Source organism: Vicugna pacos, chromosome 13 (assembly GCF_048564905.1).
Source record: "Vicugna pacos chromosome 13, VicPac4, whole genome shotgun sequence".
In the NCBI taxonomy this organism is placed as follows: Eukaryota; Metazoa; Chordata; class Mammalia; order Artiodactyla; family Camelidae; genus Vicugna; species Vicugna pacos.
The window spans coordinates 40,537,135-40,561,948 of NC_132999.1; the positions used below are offsets into that span (position 1 = coordinate 40,537,135).

The 24,814-nt window shown below is 45.8% G+C and overlaps 2 protein-coding genes across 8 annotated transcripts in view; both read left to right on the plus strand.

Moving 5' to 3' along the window:
* The window catches only part of INPP5B (inositol polyphosphate-5-phosphatase B), a 40,226-nt gene extending 24,029 nt beyond the window's left edge, over positions 1-16,197 (plus strand). For all 5 annotated transcript variants that reach the window (XM_015246494.3, XM_031684058.2, XM_072974730.1 and 2 more), the window contains 13 exons: positions 206-322; positions 953-1,140; positions 2,672-2,783; positions 4,878-4,987; positions 5,822-5,957; positions 7,856-7,966; positions 8,895-9,057; positions 10,041-10,276; positions 11,759-11,872; positions 13,172-13,256; positions 13,618-13,745; positions 14,980-15,091; positions 15,357-16,197. In XM_015246494.3, the coding sequence (XP_015101980.2) occupies positions 206-322; positions 953-1,140; positions 2,672-2,783; positions 4,878-4,987; positions 5,822-5,957; positions 7,856-7,966; positions 8,895-9,057; positions 10,041-10,276; positions 11,759-11,872; positions 13,172-13,256; positions 13,618-13,745; positions 14,980-15,091; positions 15,357-15,472 (1,728 nt within the window). In that variant the 3' untranslated portion in view covers positions 15,473-16,197. The remainder of the gene's footprint in view (positions 1-205; positions 323-952; positions 1,141-2,671; positions 2,784-4,877; positions 4,988-5,821; positions 5,958-7,855; positions 7,967-8,894; positions 9,058-10,040; positions 10,277-11,758; positions 11,873-13,171; positions 13,257-13,617; positions 13,746-14,979; positions 15,092-15,356) is intronic.
* A 1,042-nt stretch (positions 16,198-17,239) lies between these two features.
* The window catches only part of MTF1 (metal regulatory transcription factor 1), a 35,141-nt gene continuing 27,566 nt past the window's right edge, over positions 17,240-24,814 (plus strand). For 2 of the 3 annotated variants that reach the window (XM_006212663.4, XM_015246496.3), the window contains exons 1-2: positions 17,240-17,330; positions 18,965-19,423. In XM_006212663.4, the coding sequence (XP_006212725.2) occupies positions 19,016-19,423 (408 nt within the window). In that variant the 5' untranslated portion in view covers positions 17,240-17,330; positions 18,965-19,015. Of the gene's footprint in view, positions 17,331-17,530; positions 17,626-18,964; positions 19,424-24,814 lie in introns of those variants that run through there. The other variant, XM_072974733.1, reaches the window with a different exon arrangement.

Here is a 24,814-nt window from a genome sequence, read left to right on the forward strand (position 1 = left end):
GGCGTCTCTGGGTGGGAAAGAGTCAGGTCTTGGCACTTGTGGGCTGTCAAGGTTGTCACGTACGTGCTCACTGAGTCGCTGGGGTGATCACCCTGTGTCCCAGTGTGGAGGAGGAGATACAGCAATGCGCTCAGCTACCTTCAGGCCCACCTTTACTTTCGACTCCAACTTAATGCCATGACCTGAATGTTTGTCTCTTTTCCAGGTGAAGCTCATCCGACTGGTCGGGATTATGCTACTGTTATATGTCAAACAGGAACATGCAGCGCACATCTCAGAAGTGGAAGCGGAGACTGTGGGGACGGGGATCATGGGGAGGATGGTGAGTTCCTGGTTGGTACGTCTGGCACATTGAGGGCCTTGATCCCTAAGGTTCCAACCCCAATTCTTATGATACCAGGACTGCATGTGTCCCAGTTTCAGGGTGCTGGCATCTTGAGGTGATCTGTACCCACGTGACCTAGCGGGGCTAGATTGAGCAGACCATTTAGTAATCATATTTTAGTGACTTGCCAGCTGATTTGCCCAACGAGCCCCCGTCTTCGTGTTCAGGCCATACCAGAGCCTCTAGCTGATCCTCCCAGTTAATGTGTCACACATGTTGCAAGCTGTGTTTGGTCACAAAGAAAAAGAAAGAATGCTGATAATAGGTTTGCAATTTTCTCTTCTCGAAGCGGTTTAAGTCCTGTTTTTAGATTCTGTTACAAGAGCTTAGTTTCCCATGGAGAATGGAGAGCATGTGGAAAGTGGACTCACCTTCGTCACTGACTGGCTAGTCCTTCTGCTTTCTTGGATTTGTTTCCTTACCTGTAAAATATAGACAGCAACGTTCTTTGCTTACCCTCCAGCGTCATTGTGCAGACTAAGAGAGCTCATGTTGAAAGTTGGCAGGGTTTAAATGACAAACACAGTTAAGTTGTGAACCGGTCTTTCTGGGGGCTCCTTTCCATAGGGTAACAAAGGAGGAGTGGCGATCAGGTTCCAGTTCCACAACACCAGTATCTGCGTGGTGAATTCCCACTTGGCAGCCCACACGGAGGAGTATGAGAGGAGGAACCAGGACTATAAAGACATTTGCTCTCGAATGCAGTTTTGCCAGTTGGACCCAAGCCTGCCCCCTCTCACCATCAGCAAGCACGAGTGAGTCTGGGCTTCCACGCCAAACAGCTGGCCAGGCCTGAGGTGCAGGGCTACAGGCTCTCAGCTTCATTGGGGGTGACTCGGGAAGGCTGCCCACTGCTGGAGCCGGAACTCCAGCCAGCTGTCAGTTACACATGGGTTACATCTCTTTGAAACTTTTAGTTTCCTAACCTACTATCCGGCAGACCTGTAGAGTCTTTCTCAAACACCATTTGTTCCTGGGAAACGTGTCAGATTTATTTTAATAGGGGTCTGCCTCGGCACAGCATCGGGAGAAAAGCAACCACAGTGCAGGCATCTCAAGCCGAGGTTTCAGAAGTATGTTTTGCAGTTCTGTCCACCCGTCCTTTCCAGAAGCACATGTCTTTGAGACCTGGGCTGCATTTGTCTGTCTTCACTTTGTCTTTTTTGCCTCTTGTTTCAGCTTGACAAAAGTCACAGTTGCAGCTGCTTGGAGCACGTTGTGCTGCCTTTTGTTGATTCTCTTTATTTCATTTATCTCTAGTACTTGCTGTCTGTCTAAATTCAAGGCGTATTAGAATTTCAGACTTGACAGTAACCTTGGAAGCTGGTGCCACTTCTTTTATAACAAGGAAAGAAGCCACTGGGGCCGTGGCACCTGCCCAGGAGGACACAGAACCAAGCCTCTCGTCCCGCCGGCTGCAGTGGTAGAGCTGTCTTGAGCTCACTGATGTTCTGGAAGCTGATGGGATGGCTTTCCCTCTCCCGGGAACCTAGCAGGGACTGCCTCTTCTGTCCTGCTGACCCTGCAGAGTCCTAGTTGTGAGGTTTCGGCTTGCATGTCGGTGTGTCTGCTTTTAGCTTCTGGTTGCATTTATTCTGGGGCGGGTTCACTGCCATGCAGATTCTCTGATGATCTGGGTTGTGGCTTTAGATAGAGCAGCATTGGTCTTTGTGGGATGTGCAGTGTCACCTGGGAGCATGCAGTGATCATTTTCCCAAAGCAGCAGGTGTAATGAGACATCTGTCACACTCTGCCGAAAGAGCTAACCAATGACACGGCGGTGGTTAAACCCAGACTCCGCTGGAAAGTGGAGCTTTGTTTCCAAGGAGCTCAGCTCCAGAAACAAAGGCTGAGAGTGTGTTTCGTGGACTGGGGTGTGCGTGGAGTCAGAGGTGACATTGTGGCATCATCTGATTTAGCTTCCTGGGGGACTGATGTGACTCCCGATACTTGGATCTTTTTTGCCTCTTTCCAGGAATGAAGTAAATTTTTGCCTTGCTTTTAGATCTTATTAGGTTATCTTTCCAATCATACAAGAATACAGTAGTCAAGGAGAACTCAAGGCTGTGTCCAGTGAACTTGGACCAAGATAACTGAGCAAGCAGCATGTTGGACACGGTGTTCAATGGGATGGCAAGAGGAACATTTCCTGAGCGTCCATGTCCCTTCCCTGCCCAGCTCCCCAGAGGTGGAGCATCGTGGGTGTTGTGTCAGAAGCTCGCTGGAGAGAATTGGATGGGCAGAGTCCCTCCTAAACCCTGTGACCTTTGTGCTCTGTCCTCACAGTGTGATCTTGTGGCTGGGGGACCTCAACTACAGGATAGAAGAGCTGGATGTGGAAAAAGTGAAAAAACTCATCGAAGAGAAGGCCTTTCAAACCCTGTATGCTTATGACCAGGTACCGATGGCCCCCCTGGGCCCTCTTCAGGCAGCCGTCCCCCCACGTGAGGGCACAGAAAAGCCCGCCTTCCCAACTCTCAATCTCTTCCTCCTTGTCTTGGGAGGTTTCGTTTCGGTCATTCTGTCCTCCCATCCGCATTTCCCTCCCCCACAGCTGTCTGCCCACCAGCTCTTCCCCTGAGGCTTGTGGCCCTCAGGGGCCGGAGCCAGTCTCTCTCTTATGTGTGCCCATTCGTTCTGCCCATTCGTTCGTTTGTTCATTCATTCAGTCATTCAAGTTGGGGCCGAAAGGGTGCCAAGCCTCTCATAGAGAAGACACTTAGTGTACTTAAGATGATTCACTGATGTTTTGAATGAGCCTCCCACTCTCTCCCCGCTGCTGCTCCTCACCAGACCTGTCCAGAGTGAAGGACCACTCTTTTTTCTCTTTATAATTTTATTTTATTAAAAAAACTTTTTTTTTCTAATGGAGGTACTGGAGATTGAACCCAGGACCCCATGCTTGCTAAGCACACGGTCTACCACTGAGCTATACCCTCCCCCAGGAGCAAACTCTTTATCTGAGGGGGGTCTCTTCACCTCTGACAGGAATCCGTTCTGTATCCCACTGTTCCCCACCACTGTCTGGGTTAGCGCTGCTTTCTCACAGCCTTAGCCGTTCCCCAGGACAAGAGGAGTCTGTTTCTGACTTTCTTCAGGCTGCTCCTCTCAACAGATTTCAAAACTGTTCAAGCAGCCAGAGTTGCTCAGAATGTTAAAGTCCTTTTTCTTTTTAGTCTGTATCTCCCTTTTAATCACCTCCGTATTGTCATTCATGTAAATCTTTCTGTTACCTTTATTTTTCCCCCAGTGCATATCAGTTGAAGGGGTAAAAAGAATCGCAACGTTGCTGCGTCTTTCTTTATGGAATAATCTCTTTATTGACCCATTTTTCTCTTCTTCCTTGGTAAAATATTCTCTTTAACCCCCATCTCAGCCTTATCCCAGTCTGGTCTATAACTCTCTGTCTATGCCTCTGTTTTCTGGACTGCGGCATTCCCATTTCCCTGGTAGTTTGACACCCATCTCCTCTTGCCTTCTTTTCTGGTCTTTCCTTAAGTAATAGGACCATTTTGTGTGTTTCTCTGCTTTCCAGATGGTTTTAAGGTCTGTATTTACTCATTTAAGAATCATCTTACACTAAAACCTGAATTTTTACTGTTTCCTGTTGCTTTTTCCTTAATAGTTGTTTTTTCTTTTAGGAATTCATATTTTGGGGAATTTGTCAACTGTTGTCCCCTGGATAGCTGACCCTGTGTCCAGAGTTAGAGCTGAGAGTTCTTTAGTCCATGCAGCGCCAGGCTTGGTGCTCCAGGGAGGAAGCAGGAGCACGTGTGGTTTTGACCCCTTGCTGAGAAGAAGCTCTTAGAATGAGTGCAGTGGGTGGAAAGGATGCTAGTTATCGTAATGTGTCAGGCACTGTTCTAAGCTGACAGTTCATCTTTGCAACAATCCTGTGAGGCAGATTCTATCATAAATCCGAATTTACAGATGGGGAAACCAAGGCACAGAGCTTCCCCTAGGTCATGTAACTAATTTGGCAAACTCTTTTGAAAAATTGTTTTACTTTAAACTTGATTCATAAAGATTTGGGTATGTTTCTACTGTATATTTCTACATACATGGAAGTGCCCCTTTGCTTTTTGGTTTGTATCTTTCCAGACCTTTTTCTGTGCAGTTACATCCCTCTGTGTAATTGGAACGACTGTGCTGCACAGATGAAGTGCCTGATACCTGCAAGAGGAAAACCCTATGTCCACAGGGATCTAGTCCTCCTAGGGGCATCTCAGTAAGATGGTACTCAGGCCCCTGGGATGCGGGTACACTTTTATCAAAAGAGCCTTAAAAACAGGTGAAGGAATGGTCAGCATGCTCCTCTTCTTAGGGGTTAAATAACTCAAGCTCTTACAGAATAGCTGTCTCAGGGGCCTTTTCTTTTGGGGCAGGGCTTGGATTCCAGATTGATTTCCTTTCCTCTGATGATTCAAGGTTTGCCGTTTTTATTCTGAGGTGTTTTTGTATTTTTTTTTTATTCTTCCATCTTTTTGTATAGCTGAGAGCTCAGGTGGCTGCAAAGGCTGTCTTTGAAGGCTTTGAAGAGGGCGAGCTCACATTCCAACCTACCTACAAGTACGATACGGGCTCCAACGACTGGGATACCAGGTAGGTCAGAGGTTGCTTCAGGGGCTGAGCAAATGGAAACTGAGAATGTTAGGGGAGCACTTGCCCTCATGGACCTAAGGAAGAAGATGGGTTTCCTGCCACTTCCTCCCCACACTTTGCACTCGGGTCAAACACTTTCTCCCAGTATCTGCTCATTAAGCTGCCTGCCTTCCCACATGTTTTCTCCTGGACTGCCTTTGCCTTTGTTCTGTAACGCTTCTTGAGACTTACTTCCCTTTCAGTGGTGCTTAGGGTGATAAGGTGATTCCAAAATACTTAGCTTGTACTTGGTCGTTACATAGTAGTTCATATTTTTTATTAGTGCCATTGGGATGCCACGCACTACTCAATACACTTTACTTGTATTATCTCATCTAATCTTCTGAACAACCCACTGAAAAGTAAGTGTGATGTATTATCTTCATTGTATAGATCAGAGAGCTGAAACACAAAAAAATTAAAGAGCCTCCCAAGCAGGCAAACATAGAAGCAGGATTTGAACCCAAGCAGTCGGCATTCACAGCCTGTTTTAACCACCGTCTTTTGAGGACCACAGAGGACTTACTCTCAGATTGCTTTGACTCTTGCCTGGTCCCCATAGGAGGCGAGAGAGCAGAGAATCGTTCTGGACAGTGGTTTGGCTTTGCACTTTTGTAGTCGTTTTGGGTGGTAGCCCCAGGATGCACGTCACCCCTCGGTGGGCCCAGATCACTCCTGCCGTCTCAGGTCGCCGGCCGCGTGGACTGTCACTCCCAGCTGAGCCAGGGCGCTAGCCAGGCAGTGGGTGCTGCCGGGCCCGGGAGGGCTCCTCCCAGTGTGGACTTTGTGTTGCAGTGAGAAGTGTCGTGCTCCTGCCTGGTGTGACCGGGTCCTCTGGAAAGGGAAGAACATCACCCAGCTGAGCTACCAGAGCCACATGGCCCTGCAGACCAGTGACCACAAGCCCGTCAGCTCAGTGTTTGACATCGGGGTAGGTGGGCAGCTGGTGCCCGTTGTAATCGTTCTCCAGGGGTCGCTTCTCAGAGCCGAGACCATCTTGGTTGTTCTGGTCTTCTCCTCCCACCTTGAGTGTGGGGAAGCTCCTTTTAGAAATGGTTTTTATCTAATTTAATTCATAATCATTTTTTAGACTTGTCCGTTTCTACATACATGGAAGTTGTCCTTTGCTTTTTGGACTGTATCTTTCCAGACCTTTTTCTATGCAAATGTGTGTCATATAACATAAAAGAAGTGTTTCCCTTTTTGTGAAAGAGACATATCATGCATATTGTTCTGAGAACATCGTTTTTCCCCACTGTGTTTTACGAGGATCTTTCTTTGTCAGTAGAGGTAGAGCTCCCCCCTCATTTCTTTTTAACTCCTTGGTTTTTTTTTTCCTTTTTTAAAAAATCTATTTGATTTTTTTATTGTTTAGCGGAGGTGCTAGAAATTGGACCCAGGACCTCATGCATGCTAAGCATGCGCTCTACCACTGAGCTGTACCTACCCCCAACTCCTCATTATTTTTAAAGTCTGCAAAATATTTCATATTATGGGTGAACCATAGTGTATATATTGACCATTTAAGCTGTTTCCAAAACTTTGCTATTATATGCATTGCTGTAGTGACCACCCTTCACATATATCTTTGTATACCAGAGTGAATATTTCTGTAGTATAAAATCCCTAAAGGTGAAATGAGTGGTTCAAAGAAAAATGTATTCTGACTTAATTGGAGCCTGTTAAATTATCCTCCCACAGTCCTTACCATTTTACACTTCTGTCAACCATGTATGAGCTTATTTTCCCACAGCCTGGCTAATAGTGGGTTTTATCAATCTTTTCTTTATTCTTTTTTTTTTGGGCTCGGGTGGTAATTAGGTTTATTTATTTATTTAATTTTAGAGGCGGTACTGGGGATTGAACCCAGGACCTAGTGCATGCTAAGCATGTGCTTTAGTGCTTGAGCTCTATCCTCCTTCCCATAAATCTTTTTTTAATTAAAAAAAATTTTTTTATTGAACTATAGTTGATTTACACTGTTACATTGATTTTTGGTGTACAACATAGTTTTTGTTGTTTTTTTTTTTTAATGGAGGTACTGGGGATTGAACCCAGGACCTCGTGCATGCTAAGCACATGCCCTACCACTGAGCTATACCCTCACCCACTGGGTTTTATCAGTCTTTTGAATTTTTACCAACCTAGTGAGCCAAAAGAGAAAGATACTCCGTTATTTTAGCTCACACTTCCCTGATGACTAGTGAAGTTGAATACCTTTTTATTTACTCTCCACTTGCATCTCTTCTTCAGTGACTTCTGTCTTTATATCACCAGTTCTCAAGGGTGCAGGTAGAGGCACAACAGAATCTATGCAGGTGTGGGTGGTTTGAACAAAGCCTAATGAATGTTATAACTAAGGTTTTGTTGTTGGAAAATGACAAGAATTGTGTTTGTAATTCAAAATACAGAAGGGAAAGCCTGACAAAAATCTTGGCTGATGGAGCTTGAGAAACACTGCTTTAAGTCAAAGCCCTAGAGAAGCTCCTCGCTGCAGGGCCATTGGCAGCAGCAGGCATAGCAGAGCCAGGCCCTGGGCATCTTTCTGCCCTGGGCCTAAGACCCGGCAGAACTGCCAACCGAGCTTTCACCCCTGCATCTTCTTACTGCTCACCAGGGAGCGGATGATTTTACCAGAAGCTTTGCCTCTGGGGGACGCTTCTACGTCTATTGTTAGTTGGGTTCTTTGTTAATTAACTAAATGTATTTAGTGTTCACTGCCTGCTTTGCCATCAACTACTATTTCCCAAGGCCGTGAATGTCCTGGATACTGAAAAAGAGGAAGTGGGCCCAAGACAAGGCTCTCAGTCTCCGCTGTTTCCCTTCCAGGTGAGGGTTGTAAATGAAGAGCTTTATCGGAAGACTCTGGAGGAGATTGTTCGCTCCCTGGATAAGTTGGAAAACGCCAACATTCCTTCTGTGTCCCTCTCCAAGCGAGAGGTAGGAAGGACCTGCCAGGGCATCGGGCTCTTCTCTTCCTAGAACTTAAACCTCGTCTGCCAGGGCTCAGCATCCCAAGAGGCACCCATCAACTGCTGGACTCGAGTCTTCCTCGATCAGCCGCTTCTAGATAAAGTGAGGCTGAGGATGCTAGCCGACAAGAGCGGGGTCATTGGTTTAGATTTTATCTCCTAACCTTCTCAACCAGAAGCCTGCAGCCTTTTGTGGTTCATCTATTTCACCCACACATGGGCCATCCATGAGTTAAATGATGGCACAGAGGATCCAAAATGTGTTTCATTTGATTTTAGTGTAGCTGCTGCATATACTTACGTTGGGTTTGTCTTCTTACTGATGCTTTGAGGTTAAATTGAGTCCCAAGTTTTGGGTACATATGAGTTGATGGGAGGGGAGGCAGTATGGAAAGGTCAAGGGCATTGGGAGAAGTCAGGTCAGGGCTAAAGATTTTTCATGGAAGTACCACAGCATGGCTCATTCAGAATTGACCATACCAAAAAGTCCATTAAATGAGAATTTATGGTGAGGGTATTTCTAAGATAGATGTCCAACTACTTGGAAGAATGAGCTTGGTTTTCATGTTTGGGAGTGGAATTGGTGAAGGGTGTTTTGGAAGTGGTCTTTGGGTAGAGAATTTTTAAAATTTGATTCCTTCAGGAAACTTATTTATGAAACCCACGTGAGTTTTTTGAGTTTGGGGATTTTTTTGTGGCAGGAGGCCACAGCTGGTCTTCAGTGGTAGCTGTGGCCTCCTGGGTAAATACTTAGAGCAGAAACATGGTTGGGAAAAGACAGTCCTTGGTTTTTTTTTTTTTTTTTTCCAGAAAGGGCAAGGATTGCCCAGTTGGGGTGGCTGGGCAGGTTGCCAAGGAGAGGGTGCTGGTCTGACTGGTCCTGGGCTTGTTCCCAGTTCTCTTTTCAGAATGTGAAGTACATGCAGTTGCAAGTAGAATCCTTTACCATTCAGAACGGACAAGTACCATGTCAGTTTGAATTCATCAACAAGCCCAATGAAGAGTCTTACTGTAAGCAGTGGCTGCATGCCAACCCCAGCCGGGGCTTCCTCCTGCCAAGTAAGGCCGCTGTTCCCAGGTTCCTGGTTGCTGGTATGGGGAACACCCTACCCTGCCTATCTTTGCTCATTTTCCTGATACGAGCTTTTTGTCTCTGAGTGTTTGGTTGTCTGCCTGAAACTTTTTAAAAGCTCTGTGGATGAACCATCCACAAATAAAATTTCAAATAGTGAGGAGCATGAGTTCAGTTTCAGAAGTATTCTCAGTCATGTGTATGTTCTGTAATTTCACAGAAAGAGGAAACACAAGATTGCTGTAAAGCAGGTGCTGCTGTTAAGGGAACCGTTTTCACTGTCTGCCTTACTGTAATCAACTCCCAGCTATCTGCTCTTGTGAGGAAAGACAGTAGGGCGATAATCCAGAAATGTTATCTGGCCCTGGAAGATACCACCCATGTCTTTCCCCTGACTTCTCCGTGGCACTCGGTGTTGTGCTGTGAGGCAGAGGGCTTAAGCATGTTTTGTAGACAGTTCACAGGCTAGTAGTGTGTTATCTTTTCTACCGGGTCAGATGTCTTCATCTGAACCTGGCTCAGGGCAAGCTGTTTTGATCCATGCCTTTTTTATTGTATTAATAACTTCTAGCTTGAGGGGAGGGTATAGCTCAGGGGTAGAGCGCCTGCTCAGCATGCATAGGTCCTGGGTTCAACCCCTAGTACTGCCATTAAACATAAATACATAAAAAATAAACAAACCTGATGACCTCCCCTGGTGTCCCTGCCCTCCTCCCCAGATAACTTCTAGCTGGAGCTGGGACCTCAGTTGCCTATTCATGTTTTTGTTGTTTTCACACTCCCCCTTGGATTATAATCTCCTCGTTCATGTGTCTCCCGAGTGCCCAATGTGTAAATTCTTATTGGTTGGCCGACACTTCTTATTTCCTCTCCCCGTCCCTGTGTGTCTGACCCTCTTCCCGGCTGTCTTCTCTCCCCACTTTCCTCTTGGCCTCCCACCAACCAGCATTCCTTTAATTTTTTTTTTCAGATACTGCCATTGAAATTAAATTGGCACTATTTGTAAATAAGACCACAGCTACAAAGCTCAACTCGGGTGAAGACAAAATTGAGGACATCCTGGTTTTACACTTGGACAGGGGAAAAGATTACTTTTTGTCTGTGTCTGGGAACTACCTGCCCAGCTGTTTCGGATCTCCCATCCATACATTGTGCCACATGAAGGAGCCCATCTTGGACCTGCCGCTAGAGACCATTAGAGAGCTGGTGAGTTACGTGCCACAAAGAGCCATCTAGAATTGTAGCAGCCAAGCCCATCAAACAGGATATCTCAGAGACCTGAGAACTTACTAGCCTTCCTAGAGTTTCCTGATTCCAGCGGTTATATATTGCTCTTTAACAAACACCCTGACATTTTCAGTGGTTTAAAACAATAGCATGTTATTGCTTCTCATGACTGTGAGTTTCCAGTGTGGCTCTTCTGCTGGTCTCACCTAGGCTCATCTGTGTGGTTGCAATCAGATGGCCGCTGTGATGGCTAAAGGGTTGGAGGAGGCCTCCCTGACTTGTCTTAGCGTTGGCATCTGCCTCCACATGGGCTCTCATCAGTCAGTTGGCTGGCCCAGGCTTCCCTAAGTGGCAGCAAGAGTATGAGAGCAGAAAGCCTTGTGGCCCCAGCTCCCAAACTCACATGATGCCATTTCAGTCAGAACGAGTTGTGAAGTCAGCCCAGATTCTAGGGATGGGGACAGACTCCACCTCCTGATGTGAAAAGTTGCAAAATGTTATGCTCTGTTTTTTGGTCTTTCATACATAATAAATTAGATAAACTCAGCTGTGGATACTAAGATCATGAAATTTCCCTGACCCATGATTTTACTCCTTTTTCTGTTTTAATCATCACTTGGTCATTTATCATCCTAAACTAAATTTTCTGAGCTTTAAAAGGCTTCTAGGGAGACAATTATAATACAGGGGAGCTGGTTTGGAGCAGATTTTTGGTAATAGGTATGCTTTTCCTTTTCCTCCATGTCATTTTTAATTAATTATTTTTTGGGTGGGTAATTAGGTTTATTTATGTATTTATTTATTTAATGGAGATACTGCAGAATGAACCCAGGACCTCATGCGTGCTAGGCACACACTCTACCACTGAGCTGTACCCTCCCCCGTCCATTGCCTTTTTTAATTTCGGGACTCTTGAACTCTGTCCTCTCCATATTAGAGATGAAAACAGAGGCCCAATAAGAGGAGTGGTTTGTCACGGGTCACATGGCGAGTTAACACTGGACCTGGACCTTGCACTTGGGTTTTTGAATTCCCAAGTCTGTGCTCATTTTTCACCAGGCCACACTGTCTCTCTGGTTCTGACAGTGAAATGCTATAGGCAGGATGCTTTTTCTAAAATGATGAAAACTCATTGAAACTACTTGTCATAAGCCAATCCCATTTCTCAAAAGTCACTTTTTGTACCTTGATTATGCCACTTGGTCTCATTTTTGCCTATGGAATGTTTGCTTAGGGGCATGGAAACGCTTCCCTTCTTCCATGGGTTTTCTGTCCCCATATCCTATGTTCTCCTGAAGTCAGCCTGTCGGAAGTTTCATTGGTGGACCTTCTTATCTTGCCTTTTTTTCTTTTAATGGAGGTACTGAGGATTAAATCCAGGCCCTCGTGCATGCTAAGCATGTGCTCTACCGCTGAGCTATATACCCTCCCTGCCTTATCATGCTTTTTATTTCGTTTCAGACTCTGATGCAGCTCCACACTGAAGATGATGGGAGCCAGTTGGAGAAATCCATGGAAATCCCCAAAGAGCTCTGGATGATGGTTGATTACCTGTACCGAAACGCTGTCCAGCAGGTGGGTGGTGGTGAAAACAGTCAGACCTGATGGAGACCAGGCTGCCTTGAGAAAGAGCATCAGCCCCGAGAACTCTGGGCACGAAAAGCTTTTACCCTGTGGAACCTGTGGGAAGCTGCTCTTCCCCCAGGGAGTGAATGAGGGACAGACCCTGCTAGTACCTACAGTACTTGGCTCCACCCCGGAGAAGCAGCCTTGTACAGCATGTTCCCTCCCCTGGCTTCTTGGGTCCCCCAGGTAGAAAGCCATCTGGTCGCTTCTCAGGATGTCCGCTTGCTCTCCTTTTCAGGAACTCTCACCAGTTTCTGGGAATGGGAGGGGCTCACTTGCTGACAGGCCAGACAGAGGCAGGGACTAGGTGGAACCACTGGGCCATGAGTCAGGAAGCCTGATTTCTAGACTGAGCTGGGCAAGCTTCATGAGGTCAGGTTGGTCAGATCCACTGACTCATTTATCTGGGTCCCAGGGAGACCAGTAGAAACTCTATAATCTGCCATAGCTCTGCCACTCAGAGCAATGGACATTCTTAGGCTAGTCTCTCTCGCCTCACGTTTATTGAGCATTACAGCGTACCAAAAACTATTCTAAGTGTTTTACAGCATTGCCTCATTTAGTTCGCAAAGGAGTAAACACATTCCCAGAAATGTTAAATAACTTGGTCAGGGCCCCAAAGCTGACAAACGGGCAGGATGGGGATGCGAACCCAGGGCATCTGGCTATAGAAGTCACTTTCTGAAGGACTGTGCGAGTCTACCTTCTCTGTTGAGCTCCTTTCAGGTGTAACTTTTGAGCAATACATGTAATGTTGTTATTGTTCACAGTCATGGGGCATTAAGTCATTTTGTAAAACAAATGAATGTACAGGATCCTAGCACTAATGGAAATACCTTTTTTGCCATAATCTCATTTTCAGAGTACTGAGGGGCCTTTTTAACTTTCTCCATCTTATATTGTCTTCAGTTTTTTCTTTTTCTGGTTAATCCCTCCATAACACTGCAGGAAACATAGCTACTTTCAGCTCTTCCCTTCAGTTGGATCTTACTGTTGTATATGTTGCACGCCCAGCTCATAGTTTTATAATAGGTGTCCTATAAAGACCTGTTGTGGGAGTGCGCCTGGGAAGGCCTGAGAGATGAATTAGCCACATCACCCGGCGTCAGACTGTCTGCCGGGGTGATTCCAAGGTCTCACTACTCTGCCCCTTTTTGTACTGCTGCTCGTGATAATACTTCTAAGTCAGGAAATCACTGCTGCTTTTCAGAGAATGTAATTATTTTGTGACTTTGTTCCCTTTTCCAGGAAGATCTGTTTCAGCAGCCAGGCCTGAGGTGGGAATTTGAGCATATCAGGGATTGTTTGGATACTGGAATGATTGATACCCTCTGTATCCTTTCAACATTTGTGTGCGTGTGTGTATGTGTGTATGGTTATGAGTAAGAGGTGAGGAAAAGGATAGGATATTTTAAGGCTCAACATCAGACAGTGTGTCCTCAGCTGTCATGTTTTTCTTAAAGTTTGCTTAGAGAAGATGTTACAATTTTAAGCAGCCAATATAGGAGGAATTCAGGGGGGTCTAGCTAATCTGACAGACTGCTTGGCCCCTTTGAGATGTCGGGCTTGCACCCCACCTCTGAGCAGAGAGCCAGGCCGAGCAGGCAGCACCCTGGCGTGTGCTGGCTCCTAGGCCTTTTCCCAACCGTGACCATAGCAGCAGCATCACCTCTTCCTTAACGATGGGCCCGAAGCTGCCAGCAATCATTCTGTAGCTGAAGCCTTGCTGCTTTTCCTGGAGAGCTTGCCGGAGCCCGTCATCTGTTATAGTGCCTACCGCACCTGCTTGGAATGTTCTGGCAACCTCACAGCAAGTAAACAGGTGAGGGGAAGCCTTGCCCATCAGCTTGTACAGGTTGCAGCACCAGGTCTCGTGGGGCTCTGAGGGAACAAAGTGGGTGCCGTCCCCTAAACGCAGTATCTTAGAAACTCAACACCAAGTCTTTCCTTCCCAAACCTGTTCTTCCTCTCATGTCCCTTTTTCTCTTAATGGCATCCCCTTAATTTTAGTGACTCAACCCAGAACCTGAGTCATTTCTGACTCCTCCTCCCCTCACCTCCCACACGCTCAGTCTCTTTGGTCTATTGCTCCTCTTCTTTCTTCCATTCTCTTCCATTCGCCTTGGTTCAAGACCCTGCATTCAGGCTCTCTTGCTGATTTGGTTTGCCTGCTGCCATCAGATTGTGGGTTCTAAAACTCTCTTCATGATGCCATTGGTCAGAAATGCTCTCCATTGCCAATTAAGGATTTTAAAAAAATTAATTCATATTTAAATTATTTTAGAGGGGGTAATTAGGTTTTTATTTGTTTATTTAAATAGAGCTACTGGGGATTGAACCCAGGACCTCATGCTTGCTGAGCATGCCCTCTACCACTGAGCTATCCTCATCCCACAAATAAGGATTTTCTTGAACAAATGTTTGGGAGTTTTTATGATCTACTCTAGTCATTCACTTATGTATCAGGCCATAGTAGAATAATCTGGAAAACATGCTAATAATACAGGTTCTGGAGCCTTACCCTGCGTCCACTGAACCAAAATCTCTTCTGGAATAGACTTTGTACAGGCTTCCCCACTGATTCTGATATGCAGATAGCCAGAGTACTCACTGAATTCTACCCTGATCAACCCTTCCAGGCTTAGGGCTGTTCACACACCAATGCTCCTGCCAAAAGGGGCTTTTCACAATATATTCTCTCTTCTTATCTCGCTGTTTTCCTTATCTTACCTTTTTCTGCATTTTCTTTTGCCCTAAATACCCTAGTCCTTACCTCTGCAAGTCCAATCTTCTTATATTCAAGACCCAGTGAAAACATTTTCTGTTCCCTTAAGTCTTTTGACAACATGCAGTTAGAAATGTGACCTCTAAATTCACGAAGCACTTGATCTGCACTGTTCTTTTGGCACTTGTGCCAAGTGGTAAGTGTGATCAAGGTTTCTGTGCACAGTTTTACTCATGTACTTGGATCACGTACTCAGTTCCCTGGAATACAGCAGGCAATTGACAAATGATTGAAGGAACAAAAAGACAAATCCCAGTTCTCCTTCTTTCAGGTCATCACTACCCTCCCCGCATGCCACAGAAATGTCTTCACCTACTTGATGGCGTTTTTGCAAGAACTGCTGAAAAATTCAACAAAAAATCACTTGGATGATAATATTCTAGGTAAGTAGCCAAGTGTGTGTGGAAAGCACCTCTGCAGACTGAGAGACTCGTCATGAGAACTGTGGTTGAGGAAGGTCCCAAGTCCACTGAAGTAGAACTAAGTTCTCAAGCTCTGAGCAAAGTTTATCCTCAAATAGGTTTTTTGTTTTTTTTTTTAAGCAGAAAATACTGCTTTGGGGCAACCCCCCCCCCCAACTCCTAAGAACAGGAGAATAAGTCACACTTTTTTTTGCTGAATCCTTTGTTTTTTGTGTTTTCCATGCAGCTAGCATATTTGGTAGCTTACTGCTTCGAAACCCAGCCGGTGACCAAAAGCTTGAAATGGCAGAGAAGAAGAAGGCTCAAGAATTTATTCACCAGTTCCTCTGCAACTCACCCTGAGCCTCTGCATCGCCCCTCCTCTTTTGCCTGAGGCGGCCAATTACCAGCCCCACCTGTTTCAGCTCAAGAGCTGCCTTAAAAGGATGGGAGCCCACTTGGAAGCAAGCGTGGCAGCTGCCTGTCTCCTGAGCCCAGACTGCCCTGCCCAGCATGGCTGTCACACTCCATGCTGCTGCGAGTTGTGAAGACACGAGGGGAGATCCACCACAATAAAACTGACATTCAGCATTCAACTTTAGTTATTTAACAGATAGATCTCTATTTTTTTTTTAATGTTTAAACAACCATACTTCTTGTGCTCACTCAGCCTGCCTCCAGGGCATACAGTACCTTCCCTGTAGCTTGGGCTGAGCTCCCCATGATCAGATATTTGAACAAACTTTGGAGTCCTGAAGGATGAATGAGCTGGACGGCAAGAATGCAAATGGAAGCTGCTGGATAAACAGGTCACAGTCACCCCAGGTGCTTCCAGCGCTCTGTCTGAAGACGTGTGTATGCATATGCAAAGCCCCCCACCCCCTCAGATATGGCTCAACAACTCTGGAGCTGACCACTCAGCCTCCAAGGGCAATACAGTGGCTTGAAAATGAAAGTACTGAAGAAATTTGGTGTTCTGGTGAAACAAGTGGAATTTTCTGGGCCAAGAAATCTTCCAGACTGTATATAATGCATTCCCTCTCTCATATGTGTAATATATTTTAATGATAAATGTATTTTTAACAGTGGTTGTTTGTATGTTTTATCTTTTAAGAGATGGCAGCTCTCAGCAGCTGGACCTTGTGGTTTAGGCACTGGGGCAGCTGGTCAGAGGCCAAAGAGGTATCTGCCTGGCAGTCTGGTTATAACAGCTGCTATCCACTTTTTTCAAGCAAGAGAGAATACAGGCACAACCCCCACCCCTTGACCTCGATCTAGTTCCTGAGGTTTGTGGCTTATGGGGAAAACATGCAACGGCTGCTGAGAGGTTCTGCCAGCTAGATCTTCCAGGCATTTACATATCAGGAGCAGTGAAGGCACGTGCAAAATCGCTTCTTGGAACACTACTCACTACTTCTTGGCAGTGTGAAGTGATTTAGAAACGGACCAGTAGAATGACAATGTGAAAGGTTAAAGAAGGAATGGCCAGTAGGTGGTGTTGATTGGCCCGGGCACGAGTCTCGTGGAAGCCGACAATCCTCTGCACGGGAAAAAGTTGGGACAGACGCCTGGGCAGGAGCGTGAGGAGGAAGGGAGCTGGGCGTCTTGAGAGAGCTTGTGAGACAGGGAAGCGGTGGCGGCATCCTCTGGGCAGGCCCGGAATACCCCCTATTTCGGCCAATGGGGTCCAATCTCCCTTTCTTGGACCCTCGTGCCCAAATTAACTTTGTTGGAGAGGAAACGGGCCACAGAAAGAAAAATCCGGGAATCCCTCCTTGCGGTAATTCTGCGGCTAACCATGGTCCTTCCGTTTGCGGTTGAGGCTGCCAGGGCGAGGGCAGCGCAGGCCGGCCTGAGGCTACTTTGAATTAGTGACTGGGAGTTCGATGCCTTTCCCTCGAGTCCGGTGCATCTGGAGCGGAGCTCTGACTCCCGGCAAGAGGAGGACAAGGCAGGCACTAGCCGCGCGGGACAAACTCACTGCCCCGCGAGGTCTCCGCGGTGCCCCGCCCCACCCCTCCCGCTCGCCAATTGGAGGCTCGAGCTCGGGCTCCACACCGGCTAAACCAACCAGAAGAGCCAGGGGAGGCGGAGTCGGTATCTCCTCCTTCCTCCGGAAAGCGGAAGCGGAAGTGACGTTCGGGGAAGGTGGGGGCAATCATGGTGCCGCTGGGGAGGGGAGAAGCTGCTGCCGCCGCCGCCGTTGCCGGGAGCCGCGGAGGTAAAAGGCGAAACTAGACGCGGCCTGGGCTGGGGACTTCCTGGGGGGCGCGGGACTTAGGGTCTCTCCTGAAGCGTTTCCTAGTAGGGACCCCAGTCTGGTCACCATAGGGACCCCACCCCTCCTCCGTTTCCATGGGGATGGGTATCCAGCCCCCCTCCCCTGTTTCCATGGAGATCCGGACCCTGCCCCTCCTTGCTGGGCTTGGAGCCCCCCAGCCCGTCCTCGGGTTTTTCCGTGTAGCCCTGGGCTGGGGGCTATCCCAGACAGGTTCCTTTTCCCAGCTTTCTCAGAGGTGCTCCGTTTGTACTTCTCGTTTGCCCCCCTCAAGCCTCCTGGTCTTGTTTGTTCGGGACAGTTGGTCTCCGCGTTGCCGCCTGTGGTGCCGGGGCAGCCCATTGGGGCCCCCAGTGCTCTTATCTCTCTTCTCAGATGCAGCAAAATGTGCATCTACGGGGTTGCGTAAGCCAGAGCAAGGGGTCGGGCCGGTTCCTCCCGGATCAGATCCCTTGGCTTGTCTCTGGTAACTACCACTCTGTCTAGCCTCCCTACTGCGTAAAGGTTCACTTTCTAATCCAGAGCAGAAGAGACAGATAAAGTGCAAAGCTAGACTGAAAACTAAAAGTGATGTGCTGATTATTTTAAAATTCTCTGTTCTGTCCACCAAACCCATGTTTGTAGAACCTGTGTGTTTGCAGGTAAAAGAAGAGTCACTGTTCCAGAACAGGAAAAGTTCAAATTTGGTATTTTCGTCAAGAGAGTATATCTTTCCAAGAGGGTATATCTGCAGATCTTTCATTCATTCAACTGACATTTCCTGAACTCCTAGCGGCAGTGTACTGTGCTTAGGGCAGTAGAAACAAAACTAAGACTCATCGTTCCCTCATTGTAGAGAGTACGCTATAGCTTCTAGTGGACACCAGATTGTTTTAGGAGATAAATAGACAAAGTGATCTTCGTTAGATATGCCTGATTAGGGATCAGCCCTTCTACCCAGAAGCTGAGACATCTGTTCTCAGAAGAAGAGAACAAGTTCACACTTAATTCCTCTGCTGTTGTCTGACATTGTGCTGTAACATACATTATCTCGTTTACTCCACGTAACAACTTTGTGAGAACAGGAATTACCAGTCCCGCCTTACATATGAGAAAAGTGAGGCATAGAAGAGTTACCCAAGTAGTACGTAGTAAAGCCTGGATTTGTAGGGAAGTGGCCCTGCCTCCAAAGCCCTGCCCTTTCCGCCATAAACTGTACTGCCTCTGGTCTGATTTGGGGGATATTTAGGTTGAGTTTCCTTAAAGATTTATAGCAACTCAGCCTTAAAGCAGTTTGCTCCTATTTCTTCCATTAGATATTCTGACCAACTTTTAAAGATTTTGACAGTAGGGCATATTTGGAAGGTCTTATAAACTGCTACTTATTACTTCCATTTTTTAAAAAAAGGCATTGTTTTTCCTTCAGAATGACCTAATGGATTTTAAACTTAAGCTTAAAATAAAATTATTCCCAAGGAAGGTGATTTTTTACTTCCTTTGCCTGCTCTTGAAACGAGAGGAGAAAAGAGCCATGTGGTTGTTGAGGGGGTCCCTGGGTCCTGGGGTGTGGATCTGACTCTGGATTTGTTCTGTTGCAGACAGGACACTACCTTTCCAGTTCTCACAGCTGGGCTGAGCACGATTGAACCATGGGGGAACACAGTCCAGACGACAGCATCAGCTACTTTGAGGCAGAGGAAGATGAGCTGACCCCCGACGACAAGATGCTCAGGTTTGTGGATAAGAACGGACTGGTGCCTTCCTCATCTGGAACTGTGTATGATAGGACGACTGTTCTCATTGAGCAGGACCCTGGCACTTTGGAGGACGAAGATGACGATGGACAGTGCGGAGAACACTTGCCTTTTCTAGTAGGGGGTGAAGAGGGCTTTCACCTAATAGATCATGAAGCGATGTCCCAGGGTTACGTGCAACACATTATCTCTCCAGATCAGATCCATTTGACAATAAACCCTGGTTCCACTCCCATGCCAAGAAATATTGAAGGTGCAACCCTCACTCTGCAGTCGGAATGTCCAGAAACGAAACGTAAAGAAGTAAGTAAAGCAGTGGGTGAGGGCGCATTGTGGCTTTGGGGAAAGTCCTTACACGGTTCTTCTTGGCTGTTTCAGCTGGGGAGTATACGAGTCCCGGGAATGAGGCCCTACAATGGCTTTGCTTACTGTAGATGCTTCACATTTTGTTGTGACTGCTTTCTGGAACTTCTGGTTTCTATGACCGCAGTGAAACTGGGGACAACTAAATTAGTTTTTCAAAATTTCCTCCCCAAATCATAAATAAAATAGAAGTTTCACAGAGGTAAACCCATGTTTCTGATGTGGAGATAACTGGATTTGGCTTATCTCTGGGTAGTGTATAAACGATTTGTTTGGGAGAGATGAGTATTTGCTGGAATATGCTTTGTTAGTGAACGTTTAGTGAATAATAAAGGATAGCTTTCTTTCGTAAGCAACTCAGACTAGATACAGTAAATGAGAGCGGGTTATCTAAAATTTTCATGCTCAGATTTGGCTAATGTTGAATGAGGTAAGGCATATTACAGTGCTTTGAAAACTGTAATACGTTGAACAAATTGTACTAGTGGTGTAATTAACAGAATAAAAGATGTGGTTAAAGGTAGTGACATATGTTATCCAGGAACTAATTACAGGTCGACAAGAAAAAGCCCGATGACCGGTAATTGCAGTGCCAGGGACTAAACGTAGATGTTACCAAACAGCCATAGAGTGAATCGTTTAGCCAGATTGTTTTCCCTTTTGCTGTAATTAAGGTCTTGAAACTGGAGAATTTTATTTTTCACAGCCTGTGGTTTTCCTTTGCTAGCCTTAGAATCTCAGAGCAAAACGATCCTTAGTGAAACCAGCTTGTTTTACCTCCCATCTCATGCAGGAGACTCTCCACAGCACCTCTGACATCAAGTCCTCTGGTCTCTGCCTGAACACTTCCAGAATGAGGAGAGCATAGTGTTTCACAGTTCAGCCTCATACATTTGTTGGCCACCTCTGATTGTTAGAAAGCTTTTGTTCGCATGGAGCCAAAATCTGCCCTCCTGTAGCTGCTGCCCACTGGTTCTAGTTCTCCCTTTCTGAACAGCAAGCTTCCTCCCTGAACAGCAAGCTTCCTCCCTTAGGACAACCCATCAAGTAGTTAAAGATCATGGATTTCTCTGCATCTTCTCCTGTGCAGGCTAAACACCTCCATTCTCTTAAAATATCCCTCTTAGAACCTTTTCCCCCAAGTTTCTCATCAGCCTGGTCACCTTTGCTTGTACGAGTTCCAGTTTTCCAAAGTCCTCTTAAAATTCGTGATTGACACAATCTTACAAGTGTGAGTCAACAAGCACTGAATACCGTGCGACTCTTTATCTCTTAATCTGGACACTGTACTACAATTACTATATGATTTAGATTTTATTAGCAGTGACATCTTACTGTTAGCTTGCACTTGGAAATCTCTAGAATAGTGGTTCTTAACTGGGGGCAGTTTTGTCCCCCAGGAGACATTTGACAATGTTCGGAGACATTTTTGGTTGTCACACTGGGGAAGTCCTACTGGAATCTAGCGGGTAGAGCCCAGAGATCCCGTTAAACTTTCTACAGTGCACAGAACAGCTGCGTACAACAAATACTGGATTATCTGACAAATGTCAATTAACTGTATTCCAATAAAACTTTACTTACAAAATAGTCAGTGGGCTACCCACACTACCTTGAGACTAGAACATAGGGAGTTGTAGAAGATCAGGGCGGCAAGGTAGCAGAGATCCAGACGTGGAAGGCAGTGGTAGCATGCCAGTGGACTTGGACTGTGTTCTGGAAATAGCGGGAAACCACTGAAGGTGTCGGAGCCAGGGAGTGATGTGGTTAGAGTAGCATTTTAGAAAGTTTGTTCTGGTAGCCGTGGTAGCTTGACTGCCCAGTTGGGAAATAGTTGTAGTTTAGGTTTGTGATTTCATTTGATTCTGATGAAGGATAGTGTGGAAAGAATCCAGAACTTCTGTTGAAATATAAGAGAACTTGGTATATTACTGGAGCCATGAACTGGGTATGAGTCAAAGGATTCATCCATTTTTCCAAGTGTGTTGAGTTTCTTCTGCCTCTTAGCACAGGGACCACATAGATGACTGATGGACCTTCAAATCTAGGAAGTGAGTTAAGTAGAGCCCACTGTTATAGGTACTTTGAGGCATATTCAGAGCGCTCTGGGCTTGCTGAGGAGAAAGCGGCTGACTCTCCTGTCCCCCTTAGCCTCCAGGAATGGTGATTCCATAACAGGAATCAAGAAGACAGGCAGGGGAGAAAGTCTGGTGGGGAAATGGATGAGTTTGGTTGGAGTACATTGAATGTATGTATAGTCCTTGGAGAAAAGTGGAGTGAACAAGTTGAGAAGCCCTTTGGGAATGTGGATCTGAAGTCAAGGACGTGGCTTGGGATTAGATTTGTGGATCCATGAAGGGGCAGTAGTTCAAACTGTGGGCAAATTACCCAAGGGAGAAGTAAGAGTTGATTCTGAGAATTTAAGGCATTTTAGAAAGAGAAAGAGGAACCAAAGATCACATAGTCCCAGGGATGGGTGGAAAACAGTGTTGTGGAAACCGAGGGAAGAGAGATTCAAGAAGTGTAAGTATTCCTTTGTGACTGCGGAGGGACCGAGGGACTGAAGAGAAGCCATTAGTTTTGCTGTTTGCGCAGATGATCACATAGGAAGACTTTCACTGGAGCACTGGGGGCTGAAGCAGATTTCAAGTGATGGAGAAGTGAGTGGGTGGTGAGGAAACAGGAGGCAGGAAGTGTCAAGGTTTTTTTTTTCTTTTTTTTAAATATGGTAGTTGGAGGAAGAAGAGTGATGAGGCAGTAGTAACTTAAGGAGATTGAATCATTTCTTTCGCAGAGGGAAAGCTGAATATGGCTGAGGACTTAAACTTTGGGCCATCCTCAGTTAATGATTACTGTGTAAGACTGTGTCAAAAGCAAATGTTTGGGAAACATTAAGACAGAGGTTTGTTTATTAGTATGAGATTTCTCAAGAGCTTCTGAAAATAAGAAGGAAGGAAATGCAGAATTCTCCAAATATTCTGAACTTGGAAAACCATTTTTCAAGTCTCATTTCCACAGCCAATGTTTTGTGGAACACATTTTGGGAAGTGCTGATCAGGCAGGAAGGGAGAAGATGGTAGGGAAGGAATGACTATGCAATCAGTGATTGGAGCTGTCACTTTCCCACTTCGTCCTTCTTGCAAGCCTGGTTTACCATTCCTGTCTTCTGGTCGTTGATAATCACGTGGAATAGGACAGGGTCAAGGGCACTTGTAAGCACCTGGTTCAGTCTACCACGGATGTAGCTCACTGTACTTTCCTCCCACCATGTTTTCCCACTCTATCCAAGGGACCTAAATGGAAGGTTCTAGAAACTTATTTTTTTTGGTGGTGAGTGGAATTAGGTTTATTTATTTATTTATTTAAAGGAGGTACTGAGGATTGAACCCAGGACCTCCTGAATGCTAAGCATGCACTTTACCACTTAGCTATACCCTTCCCCCTAGAAACTGTTTTTGAAATTATTGGGTGTGGGATTGGTTGGGGGTTGGGGGAGAAGCAGCAGTGGTTTTTCAGTCTTTGAAATCTTACCCCATGACCAGGTATTCAGGAGACTTGCCTGACTGAAGCACCATCTTACTGTAGTTTTTTGCTTTAATAGCGATGTCATTTTATTTTTTGGCATTGAAAACCATTTAATTGGCTTGAAGAGGCCAATGTTTATGACTATTAGATAACACACTTCGGAATTTCATACTTCCCCGCCCCCTACTAACCTTTGTTTAAAAAAAAATAAAAAAACAAAACTTGGTCTTTTTCTCCATCTCTATGCCCAGGCATTACTCTTGAGAAATCAAATCATTTGATAACTAGTTAGTCTTCTTGGCTTCCTAAGCAGCTTATTTTCTGAGTCAGATTTTAGCTTGATTTTCCTGTTTACCCTTGATTGTTCCATTGTTTCCTATAGCTTGTGGTTGGCTTACCTGTTACTTCTTTTTTTTTTTTCCCTCATGCTTGTCTTGCGCAAAAATAAACCAACCAGAACCTTGCTACAGGTACTGTCTTTTTCCACAGAGCCACTGGTCATTCCGATTCAAATTCCACATGTCTTATTCTCATACTTCCTTCTTTACTAATGTCTACCTGTTGATCTGGTAGCTTTGAAAAATCTCAAATCCAAATACTGTCATTCTGCTCAGGATCAGCCTTCTTAAGCGTTGCTCCTTTAATGCCTTTCTACTCCGGGTTTCTAAAGCTGTGTTTCATTTAGTTGGTTCATTCAGTCAGTGGTTTCTCAAACTTCCTTGCATCTGTGAACCTGCCGGGACTGTCTGGTTACCTGTTCAGCTACCTCTGAACCACATCAGTGAATATAACATCCCCCCTACCCCACCCATCGCTGACTAACCTTGCATTTTTCTGCTGGATGGTTGGCCAAGAAGTGTGAAGAAGCCCAGCAATCACATACCAAATATGTTCTTTCTGCTGCACCCAAGTATTCCAGTGCATTGATCGGGAAAGGACATTTTTTTACCCCAAGAAGCACAGTTACAGTGATGCTTTATGAATTAGGCTGCTTGCTGGGTTGGTCAGTGACACTCCAAGAGATTTATTTTAAGTATAAGAATAAGGGGGTAAGATTTGACTCCAGTGTTTCAAGCCTTTTTGCAATGTGTCCTGTACCTCGGGAGACCCTGTTCCAATCTCCTTCCTCATTATCAATCCCTCAGGCAGTGGAATGATGCACTGAGACAAACCAGGTTGTTACTGACTCTTCAGAGTGGACCCACCCACATCTCATCTTTGCACACTGTGGCTACATTCCTTCCCTAGTCCCTCTGAACTCCCACGGGATGACCATTCAGAACTAGGACTGCGACTGTGTCTGCTTGAAATTCTAGTGTTAAGGATTCATTCTTTCTTTCCACAAGCTTTTACTTATTTACTTTTGTCAAATATCAGGAAGGACAAAGAAGTCACCCCTGCCCTGAGGGACTCAGAGTCTAGAAGGGAGACTGCCAGAGGCTGTGTGCGCGAGGTTTAGGTTTGGTGGGACACCAGGGCAGGAAGCGTTTTCTGTCTGCCACCAGGGGAAGCCCTTTGAGCGCTGTCCCCGTGTGCCTGCGAGTGTGTTCCATACCTCTCTGCAGCCGTCAGCATTTCCATCACAGAGCCCACTGGCTTGGAAAAGGGACAAGGGTGGTTTTGTGTTCCTACTGGTTTTCCAATATGGTGCTGCAGGAATAACAGTTCTCAAATTTTCATTTTATATAGGCTGTACCTGTTGAGTATTGCTAAAATTTTGCTGTTGTAGGACATTAGAGAAAGAATCTGAATGTTAATGTTTTGCCCTTATTTAAATGAAGCTTATCCTTAAAACTATTTCTTCTG